The sequence below is a fragment of the Macaca thibetana genome, chromosome 9, assembly GCF_024542745.1.
Source record: "Macaca thibetana thibetana isolate TM-01 chromosome 9, ASM2454274v1, whole genome shotgun sequence".
NCBI lineage: Eukaryota > Metazoa > Chordata > Mammalia > Primates > Cercopithecidae > Macaca > Macaca thibetana.
Genome location: NC_065586.1, coordinates 46,190,871 through 46,202,629, shown reverse-complemented (window position 1 = coordinate 46,202,629; position 11,759 = coordinate 46,190,871). Strand labels below are relative to the sequence as shown.

Genomic DNA, 11,759 nt, shown 5'->3' with positions numbered 1-11,759 from the left:
TGAACTGTGAAACACAGACAAAGACCAATGAAAGTCAGGCTTCACATTGGCAGTTAAGTAACTGGTGGAATGAACTCTAGAATTCAGTTCTGATTACAGTTACTATTCTCTCTTCAATAGTTGTTACATTCTGTGGCTAAATTATTCCACATAAAATCTCCTTTAGTGAAAAATGGCACTAAAAGTTACTTCAGTATATCGGCTTTAAACATTGGAGCCTCTTCCTCAAGAACAGTTGTTGATATTATTTAATAAAATACAAAATAATTCGAGAATAAAGACTATGCTTTCAGGGATCATTTCTATACTCCGTTACTAGGGAAGTTTCTCGGAACATGTAGAGTGCTGGGAAAAAAAAATTCAAGAATAAAGTCTGGGCAGCTCACAATAAAGTGGAAGGAAATATTATATGGGGGGTCGCTATAAACATTTCAGAAATCCAATTGCAGTATTATAACTTATGAAAAGTGAAACTACCACATGTAAAAACACAGAAAAGAAACATAAGTTTTGGAAAACGTAGACTTTTAATACTTGCTTTTATCACCAGGTTAAGCCATGCAGTTACAAAGTAGTTAGAAATTTCTCAAGGGTGTTATAGTTAAAAGAAAAAGAAAACCTCATTCTTACACATGATATTATTTAGTACTTCATGGGGACACTACTGCTCAAAAGGCCCTGACCAAATAACTCCCAAACGAAACACTGAACCCAAGGTCGTTTTCAGCCCACTGTTAGCGATGCTGGGTGCAGAATGGAAAACCTCTAAAAGGAGAGGACACAAAGTCAGGTGAGTAGGGCCATTGGCAATGCTCAGAGCCAGCCAGACTCCAAACAGGGAGCCCAAGTGGTTTTTTTCTGGGACACTCTACTTGAATTACTGTTTAATTAGTCAACCATAGATCTTCAAAAGAGAACAATTAGTTAACATGATAAAAAGGTTACTGCATTCTTTCAACTATGTGTCATTTACAGTTAGCAAATTCTGACAGTTTTAACAAAAATAGCCTCCACCATTTTGCAGATATGAAGAAAACTTAATTATCCACAAGGCTTTTAATGTTTGCTGGACAACAATACATGACTAATAGGCTATAAATGACACTGTTTTATGATACTAGTTTTTTTCATTTATTATTTGTATAGGGATTCACTGTTTTGAGTCAAGGTTAGCCTTGTTAAGTGATTAAAGACAATTTTATTACAGCAGCATGTACTTATTTTATTCTAAAAGAATAGAATTCATAAACAGAAACAGCTTTTATATTTGTTTGCAACCTGCAAAACTGAGTTATTTTGCTGATATAAAATACTAAGAACTCACTTGAGGACCATGCCACCTTCTCAAAAGGCCACACACCTACTTCTTAAATGTGCTAAAGTTACAGCGTGTCCCAGACTCGTCCAGAGCAAAATAAGCAAGCAACTGACTGCTCTTGCCTGTCCCTTCCCCAGCAATAGCACTCATTGTGTTGGGAAAAGCCACAGAGCAAGGCTGCACAGCCAGATGGAGGAGACTTTTTATTTAAAGGCAAAATACCCAAATGGCTCTCTGGTGTAGGTGATTTCTACTTTCACACTCAGCTTATACATGATCCCCTAACCTTAACTTCTTTCTCCTTCACTTCCAAAATCCTTCACAATCCAAATCCAGCCCCTGATTTGGATTGACTTGTTGAGAATGGTATCCATTATTACTGAGTCAGGAGAGAAAGGGATTTCTGTGGTTACATGTAAACTTGTGATAGGTCTGCAGAAGTTACAGGTGAAGAGGGTAGTGAGGAAGTCAGCCACGATCCATCTATGTGAAGGTCACACCAGCTTCATTGTACACTTTGAAGACTTTCTCAATGGCATTGACATAGGCAGCTGTTCTCAGGTCCAATCCCAGGTTATACTTCATGGCTGTGCGCATAATTTGCTGAAAAGAAAGAGAAAATGCAGTGAAGATGATCCTGACTCAAGGGGCCAGGCCATAAACACACAAGGCCCAGAGAGGCCTGGTCCAAGTTACCTTCTCAGTGTTTCAAGGCAGGACTTGGGCAGCCAAAGACAAACTACTGTAGCAGCAGAACCACTAGGCAAGAGGGCCTAATTCTCTGGACTTAACAATGGGGTGGCTGGGTGCAGTGGCTCACGCCTGTAATCCCAGCACTTTGGGAGGCTGAGGTGGGCAGACCACTTGAAGTCAGGAGTTCAAGACCAGACTCACCAACATGGTGAAACCACATCTCTACTAAAAATATAAAAAGTAGGCCGGGCACGGTGCCTCACACCTGTAATCCCAGCTCTTTGGGAGACCAAGGCTGGCGGATCACTTGAGGTCAGGAGTTCAAGATCAGCCTGACCAACATGGTGAAACCACATCTCTACTAAAAATACAAAAAAATTAGCCAGGCGTTGGGGTGGATGCCTGTAATCCAAGCTACTCTGGAGACTGAGGCAGGAGAATTGCTTGAACCCAAAAGGCGGCAGTTGCAGTGAGCCGAGATCGCACCATTGCACCACTACAGGTGGGCAACAGAGCGAGACTCCATCTCAAAAAACAAAACAAAACGAAAACAAAAATTAGTTGGGCGTGTTGGCTCACACCTGTAATCCCAGTTACTTGGGAGGCTGAGGGACAAGAATTGCTCGAACTCGGGAGGCGGAGGTTACAGTGAGCTGAAATTGTGCCACTGCACTCTAGCCTGGGCAACAGGGCAAGACTCCGTCTCAAAAAAACAAAAAAAGAAGAGGATGAAGAAAATGTTCTAGAATTCTATAGTGGTGATGGCTAGTATATATAATAAAGGATGCCAAATTGTATACTTTAAAAAGATGAATTTATACCACATAAACCCTATCTCAATCAAAAATTAACAAGAAAAACAAAAGCACTAAGCACCACCTTCATCATCAATATCTGCTATGCTATTTCATCATAAATCCAAGCAGATAGAATCTGAACCCAAGAAGAAATTAGGAAAACGGGACTCAAACTGTGGTTGAGGCCTTAAAGTAGGGATCAAGCAGTCAAAGTGACTTTTGCTTATACCAAATTCTACAGTAAGGTAGCTTCCTATAGCTATAACATAGTGGCGCACTGAGCTACAACCCAATTTGGCTAACTACTCGATATTGGGCTAGCTGCCAACATCATTACCTCCTAAATCAGCCTTATTATTTCTTTCCAAAGCCTCATAAACATATTTGAAGACTCTAAAAAAACTGCTCATCATCTGAGACTGAAAAAGCACGTGTTTTGCTACACACAAATGAGGAGCATTGAACAGACTGCTATTTTCTTTTTTATTTTTTGAGAGGGAGTCTTGCTCTGCTGCCCAGGCTGGAGTGCAGTGGCGCGATCTCAGCTTACTGCATGCTCCGCCTCCCAGGTTCAAGCAATTCTCCTGCCTCAGCCTCCCGAGTAGGTGGGACCACAGGCGCCTGCCACCACACCTGGCTAATTTTTTGTATTTTTAGTAGAAACGAGGTTTCACCGTGTTAGTCAGTATGGTCTTGATCTCCTGACCTTGAGATCCGCCTGCCTCAGCCTCCCAAAGTGCTGGGATTACAGGTGTCAGCCACCGTGCCCAGCCCAGATTGCCATTTTCTATCAGCACACACAGTCTGGTGGCTGAGATAACACGGTTGAGTTGCACTTCATGGGACTGGCAGGAAGGCAAACAGCATCTGCACACATACCCTGGTAGAACGCTCCATTGTGTATGACTCAGGGCCTCCACCATCAAGTCAGCTTCTCTCTTTCCTAATTTCTTTCTTGGAATGCTTTCTAAAAAATTAAGGACAATTAACTCACTGCCACTCTTAAGGTGACATACAGAGCCACAAAACACATATGCCCAATAACAACTTAAAATGGGTCACTGATGTAGTTTGGACACTTATTGATTACATACTCTTCCAGGTACTAGGGGACCCTACAGAATAAAATCAAAATTCTGCTCTCACAGACTTTATATTCTAGTGGGAAGAGAGTTGTATATACATAGTCTTAAAACCACGAGGCTAAGTGGATCACTGAAGTTTTCAATCTAGACAGAGAAGCTGTTTAGGGACTCAGGCCTTCCAATGTTAGGAGAGTGGAGAGTTGAAGAGTTACCAGCAAGAGGCAATAGAGAAGAAATGTTCAGTGAGGTAGGAAGAAAACCAGGAGAAGGTGGTATCCTGGAAGCTAAGAGAAGAAATTGTTTCAAGGTGGGAGTATCATTTGTGACAAGAACTGCTGACAGGTAAGCAAGATGAGGACTGAAAATAGCTATTGGATTTGGCAATGCTGGTGTCACTGGCTGTCTTGACAAGAATAGTCTTGGTGGAGTAGGTTCAAGTAAAGAATTGGAGGCTGAGTATACACAACACTTCCAAGGAGGTTTGATGTACAGGAAACAAATGGCAGTACTGGGAAGGGAAGTGGGATTAAGATTTATACATTTTTTAAAACAGCATTTGGTAAGCTGAGGGGAATGACTCAGAGGAGGGAAAACTGCTGATGTAGGAGAGAGCGCAAGCCCTTCCAATGCACTACTAGCCACTCGGGATGGATGTCATGTATGAAACAGTGGCACACAGGAGACTTTCAGAGACAGCCACAGAACTGCAGTGACACTTAAGCAGGGAGGGGATGTGTGTATTCCAGATAGAAGGACCAGAACAAAGATATCACTCTAGGAAAAAGGAAAGTATACTGAGGGGAACAGTTAGTACCTAGAATGGCTAAAGCATTTTTTCTTTCTTTTAAACAAAACCTTTAACTTTTTCCCATGTTGCAATATAGTCTTAGAACTATTTTCCATTACTGAATATTTCATAAGATACAACTTAGTCATTGCAATATATTCTTAAACTATGACTGAATATTTCCTAAGAAGATGTATTATAAGATATAACTCAGCCATTTTCCTGCCCCTGGACTTCAAATGAAACCAAATTTAAAAACTATCTACACATAGATTCTTTTTTTTTTTTGAGACGGAGTTTCATTCTTATTGCCCAGGCTGGAGTGCAACGGGACGATCTTGGCTCACTGCAACCTCCGCCTCCTGGGTTCAAGCAATTCTCCTGCCTCAGTCTCCCAAGCAGCTGGGACTTCATGTGCCACCATTCCCAGCTAGTTTTGTATTTTTAGTAGAGACGAAGTTTCGCCATGTTGGCCAGGCTGGTCTCGAACTCCTGACCTCAGGTGATCCACCTGCCTTGGTCTCCCAAAATGCTGGGATTAGAGGCATGAGCCACCACATCTGGCCTACACATAGTTTCAATAGCATCATCGTGCATGGAGTGGTTCCTACTCTTTTGAATTATTTTCTTAGGATAAATTCCCAGAGGGGAGATTTTCATAGCACCAAAGGGCAGGAACACTTTAATAACTTCACATTTTCCAAAGAGCTTCACCAATGTGCACTGTCACTACAATACAGGTACAACTATTTCACCATATACATGGTGAACATAAGATCCATTCATTGTTTTTGTTAATACATTTTAAAAAAAACCCTTTTTAACTTTGTATTTCTCTAACAATGAGGATAAATGTTTTCACCAGGTTTATGTGCTATGGACTTTTGTTTTTCATGTCTTCCATCATTTACTGGTAAAGAAGTTTTCCTTCCTCCATCCCTCTCTCCCTTTTTCCTCCCTCCCTCCTTTCTTTTCTTTTTGTGGAGGAGGGGTGCGGAGTCTCTCTCTGTGGCCCAGGCTAGAGCGCAGTGACACAGTCTTGGCTAACTGCAACCTCTACCTCCCAAGTTCAAGTGATTCTCCTGCCTCAGCCTCCCGAGTAGCTGAGACTACAGGTGAGTGCCAACACACCCGGCTAATTTTTATATTTTTAGTAGAGATGGGGTTTCACCATGTTGGCCAGGATGCTCTCTATCTCTTGGCTTCGTGATCTCCCAGCCTTGGCCTCCCAAAGTGCTGGGATTACAGGTGTGCGCCACCGAGCCTGGCCTCTTGCTTTCTTTCTATAGAGATGGGGACTCGCTATGTTCCCCAGGTTGGTCTCAAACTCTTGGACTCCCATATAGTTCAATCTAATGCTTACTTTTCAATTCTTCCTATTTCTCTGAAGCTTAAAATAATTAAAGTACATAATAATCCTTCACTGTTAAAACATGTGTATGAAAAATACCAAATTTATTTATTTTAAATTTGTCAGTAGTCATTAGGATTCTTACTCCAGTTTTAGAATGTAATGAAAAGAGAAGGTAAAAAACACACATGTCACACACTTACTGTCAAGCTAATTACAAAGACTATGCCATATATGAAATCCATCTAACCAGCTCTGCCTGAACAAAAGAGCAGGGAGCATGTGTAAAGTACAACTGTGGGGTGAGCACACTCACCGATATCCTGTCTTGGAACTCTGCTGTGGGTATAATGGGAATAGTTCCACGATGCTTTCCAAATTTTCTTTCTAAACTCTCTTGAACAGACACTATGGGAAAAAAAAAAAGAGAGAGAGATCAAGATATTGCTAACAGAAAAGAAAAATGAAGTAGAATCAAAAGTAGTCCCAAACAACAACTGTAACCCAAAAACGTACAGAGAGTTCTAATGACATAAAAGCGTTAATCACTTAAAACTCAGTCAAGAAGGGCCGGGCGCAGTGGCTGACGCCTGTAATCCCAGCACTTTGCGAGGCTGAGGCAGGTGGATCACTTGAGGTCAGGAGTTTGAGACCAGCCTGACCAACATGGTGAAATGCTGCCTCTACTAAAAACACAAAATTAGCTGGGCATGGTGATGCCTGCCTGTAATCCCAGCTACTTGGGAGGCTGAGGCAGGAGAATCACTTGAACCAGGGAGGCAGAGGTTGTAGTGAGCTGAGATTGTGCCACTGCACTCCAGCCTGGACAACAAGAATGAAACTCTGTCTCAAAAAAAAAAAAAAAGCTCAGTCAAGAAGGAATACAACACATTATTGTCAATTTCCTATATAAATGTGGATTTAGGTCACTGCTCTGTTTCCGTAACACCCATTACCAGGGTTTTTCCTTGGCTCTATTAAAAAGAAAATGCTGGGGGAAAAAGAAAAGGAAACAGATGGAACACTTCACCCAGATTCTCACAGTGGGCTGAGTAGAGAAGCTCAGTAGGAGGTCTTGGTCTTATTTCAGCTTGATGAGAAATTCTACTCTTAACTGTGGAGCTTACTCTAGTCAAAGAAAAACAAGTATTCTCATCAGGAGTCTCAAAAACAATTCTTGACACTAGACAGGCCTTTACTAAGAGCAACCAGAGACAGAAATGAGTATTAGCAGTGGGGTTTTAAAATCACACTTAAATAAATATTATTGGCTGGGCGTGGTGGCTCATGCCTGTAATCCCAGCACTTTGGGAGGCTGAGGCAGGTGGATCACGAGGTCAGGAGATCAAGACAATCCTGACCAACATGGTGAAACCCCATCTCTACTAAAAATACAAAAATTAGCCAGCTATGGCAGCATATGCCTATAGTCCTAGCTACTTGGGAGGCTGAGGCAGGAGAATTGCTTGAGCCTGGGAGGCAGAGGCTGCAGTAAGCTGAGTTCGCACCACTGCACTCCAGCCTGGACGACAGAGTGAGACTCTGTCTCAAAAAAGGAAAAAAAAATTAATTTGTAGATTATATTCTGTAAACATTACATCACAGAATAAAAATCTGGATATAAGTATATGGGAGAGTTAATATCCAGAAAGACATTGTGCATTTTTGGTCAAAGTTTCATGAGACAAAATATTATTTTCTTTTCTAAGACTCAATTCTTTCCCAAAGGGATAAGTTCTCTTAAGCGGACCTTTTTACAGCCTTTTAGCTGGCTCAAAAGATGAGTTTTGGAGAACAAGATTATCGACACTCACTGAGCAAGTGGTAGTTAGAATCCCTTTCATATTTGAAGGTCAAACGGCCATAGCTGACATGATTTAGATTCTTCAGCCACTCAAAGTAAGATACTGTCACTCCTCCAGCATTCAGGTAGAGATCCTATACACAAAAATAAGACACCAAAGAAATTAGAAGACGATGGTTTTAGCAAAAGCTTAAAATGAACCTAAGACCTTAATTTCAATACCAAGGTAGACTGAACTTCAAATATCACAAATATATTTTAGTTAGTATCAGGAATTTCACACTTAATTTAACACTCCTCCCCACCCCGCCAAATTCCATCTAATGCTTTTTCTATTTAGGGGAAAAAAGATCATTTTTTGGCTTATTAATCAATGAATGTTAATAATCTTTGGTTAGAGCCTCTTCTCTACCAGAAGTTCTCAGACTAAATGGCTTGCCCACCAACCAATTGGATTGGACTGTCCACAGGGCCTCTCAGAAGATAGGATTCTTTCTCCTATTACCTAAGGGTAGCCCATTTCAGTTACGATAAATGTCTCAAGTGCTTTCAGCAAAGGGGGTTCTTTAAAATGCATTCCAAGCCCACACTAATTTCTAATAACTTTTTGGTGTAGACTCATGCGCACCTGCTAAAAAACCTGAGCATGTGTGCCTCATATTCGTTTTCTGAGTAAAGCCAGAAGGGGCACTTGAAATGCATAAGGTTAGGAATCATACAGAAAATCTTAGAACTTAAGTTAGAATAGTGTTTCTAACACAGCACACATTTCTATAACCAGACTCTTAGAAGGTTAAAGACATTCAGTAAAGACCGTGAAATTGGAATAAATATTTAGATCACGGTGAAAAGTGACAGGCTTAGAATTAACCATGCTTCTACTATATTTTCTCAAAAGTGAAATAAAGATGAATTCACTAGAGCTTAGGAGACTAATAATTCCTCTCTTCCTCCAAATTCCTTGCAAAAGACAATTACTAAATACATATAAAGCCTAATAAATATAGATGACCCACTGGAATAACCATAATGTTTCTCTCCAGGAAGATCTTGTCCGCTTCTGGAGTTGTTGGCCCATTGGCACCTTCAGCAATGATCTGCAAGACAGTCAGGAACATAGAAAAATGCCAACAACACCGTCAAATCCCCTCCACTGAGGGCAAGAGATGTGCATAAATGAACATGTGTTCATATGTGGGGAGAAGCACAGTTTCAGTTAAAATTACATTAATAGAAGTTATTTTGCTCTGCAAAGTGTATAAAACTACCTTTTACTTTTCTATTTATCTAGGTTTTTTTTTTTTTTCTTACAGGAGTGTCAGGCAGATGCATTTTTTTGGTAATGGTTGCACAACTCTGTGCAGGGAGCTAAAAGCCATTAAATTATTTACTTTAAATGGGGGAAGTGTATGGTATGTACAATATATGCCAATGAAACTGCTAAAAAGAAAGAGAAAACTCAATCAGATTCTTCTATGACCCCCCGACGTCATTCACATTGAAAATGTTGGTTCCGGTTTCTATAATGTTGTCACCTTGGCTTTGACTCTGGGTGTGTTGGATTTGGTCAACTGCTTCTCACTGGCAGCTGGGATCAGTATGTCACAGTCGGCCTCCAAGATGCTTCCTTCATAGGGCTTTGCCTTGGGGAAGCCCAGAACGGACCCATGTTGCTGCCATTGATTGAAAATCACAATTAATAGCTGCACCAGAGTTTAAATGTTTATATTTAGTGTCTATGCCATAAAAATGTATTAATACCAACTTGAAGTCTTCCAGTTCCTTTGGGTCAATACCATCTGGATTCCATATACTCTCATTAGACTCACCAACAGCAATACATTTAGCACCAAAACAATGTAAATATCTCATAGAGTGTAGGCCCACATTACCAAATCCCTGTGAAGAACAATTATCCATGACACAAAAATTAAAGTCCTGGTATAGACAGCAAGAGTCATATTTTGACCAATGTAAATCCACACTCTGTTCATTTAGAAGCAATTCTCAAAATTCTTTTGCCAAAAGAAACAATGTACTAACTGGTTTCTCTTCAATAATAAAATTCTCTGTTTAAGAATGTGATGATTGGGCATGGTGGCTCACGCTTGTAATTCCAGCACTTTGGGAGGCTGAGGCAGGTGAACCACTTGAGATCAGGCATTTGAGACCAGCCACAGCCAACACGGTGAAACCCCGTCTCTATTAAAAAATACAAAAATCTAGCCGGGCGTGGTGGCTGGCGCTTGTAGTCCCAGCTACTCGGGAGGCTGAGGCAGGAGAATGGCGTAAACCCGGGAGGCGGAGCTTGCAGTGAGCCGAGATCCGGCCACTGCACTCCAGCCTGGGCAGCAGAGCTAGACTCCGTCTCAAAAAAAAAAAAAAAAAAAAAAAATACAAAAATTAGTCAGGTGTGGTGTCCCATGCCTGTAATCCCAGCTACTTGGGAGGATAAGGCAGGTGAATCGCTGGAACCTGGGCGGTGGAGGCTGTAGTGAGCCGAGATTGCATCACTGCACTCCAGCCTGGGCAACAGAGTGAGACTCTGTTGCCCAGGCTGGAGTGCAATGGCACAATTTCGGCTCACTGTAGCCTCTGCCTCCCGGGTTCAAGTGATTCTCTTGCCTTAGCCTCCCAAGTAGCTGGGATTACAGGCGCCGCCATCATGCCTAGCTAATTTTTCTATTTTTAGTAGAGATGGCATTTTACCATGTTGGCCAGGCTGGTCTCGAACGCCTGGCCTCAAGTGATCCACTCGCCTTGGCCTCCCAAAATGCTAGGATTACAGGCATGAGCCACCATGCCCAGCTACAACTTCTGTTGTAAAATTATTTCAACTTAATTAAGATTCTCCTAAGTAAAATACATGTTAACACATCAAACAAATTTGGGTCAATGTGTAAACCTTTCTATATACTTACAAAACTTAGAGAGTTATGTTAAGAGACTTGCCCTTCTAGATACAATTTCAAGTTTGAATACTGACCAATATTTTGGTTGAATTTGGTGATAGTTGGTAATAGTTTCACATCTACTTGAGAGATACTTAAATCAGTTCTAGTTACATGAATCATAGCAAGGTTCAAAAAACAAAAGATCCATTACTATGGAAACCACCATTCTAAATTTAAGAGATGCGAGATAACTGAATTTTAAAATTACAATTCTAAAAACATTAAAAACTATACTTAATGTCTATCACTTATTAAAGAAACTTTTTTTTTTTTACCTTAACAACAAATATTTTATCTCCAAACCCTGGTGTCATTCCTAAAATGCTCATGTAAGAAGCTTCATTGATGAAGTTTTCAATCCCATGGAAGACGCCACAGCCAGTAGCAGAGATGCGTCCATCGATGCCCCCTTGACTGATGGGTTTACCAGTAACACAGGCGTATCCATTAATATCCTCTAAGAGGGAGTAATTGAAAGAATGAAATGTCAAGTCCAATTTCTCTGTTGAACAAATATAATGAATTAAAGTCAAAGCACATTCTCATTTAATGCTAATTAGGAGTGTGTATGAATGTATTAAAGGTACACTTTAACCAACAGGGACAACACTCACTTTTTCAGAAAAAAGACTATATTTTCTTTTTTTTTTTTTTTTTCGAGACAGAGTTTCACTCTTGTTGCCCAGGCTGGAGTGCAATGGCGTGATCTTGGCTCACCGCAACCTCTGCCTCCCAGGTTCAAGCAATTCTTCTGCTTCAGCCTCCCGAGTAGCTGGGATTGCAGGCATGTGCCACCACGCCCGGCTAATTTTGCAGTTTTAGTAGAGACAGGGTTTCTCCATGTTGCTCAGGCTGGTCTCGAACTCCCAACCTCAGGTGATCCACCCACCTCGGCCTCCCAAAGTGCTGGGATTACAGGCATGAGGCACCATGCTCGGCAAAGTAGACTATATTTTCTGACGGAAAAAAC

General features: G+C 41.1%; 1 protein-coding gene across 1 annotated transcript; it reads right to left on the bottom strand.

Moving 5' to 3' along the window:
* Nucleotides 1-527: 527 nt before the first annotated feature.
* On the bottom strand, nucleotides 528-11,302 carry LOC126962632 (glutamate dehydrogenase 1, mitochondrial-like). The gene is made up of 7 exons (XM_050803919.1): nucleotides 11,065-11,302; nucleotides 9,597-9,734; nucleotides 9,371-9,508; nucleotides 8,852-8,932; nucleotides 7,846-7,969; nucleotides 6,348-6,439; nucleotides 528-1,921 (listed from the first exon to the last, which is right to left on the bottom strand). The coding sequence occupies exons 1-7, from the start codon at nucleotides 11,116-11,118 to the stop codon at nucleotides 1,802-1,804; spliced, it is 747 nt and encodes a 248-aa protein (XP_050659876.1). The 5' UTR covers nucleotides 11,119-11,302; the 3' UTR covers nucleotides 528-1,801.
* Nucleotides 11,303-11,759: the final 457 nt, after the last annotated feature.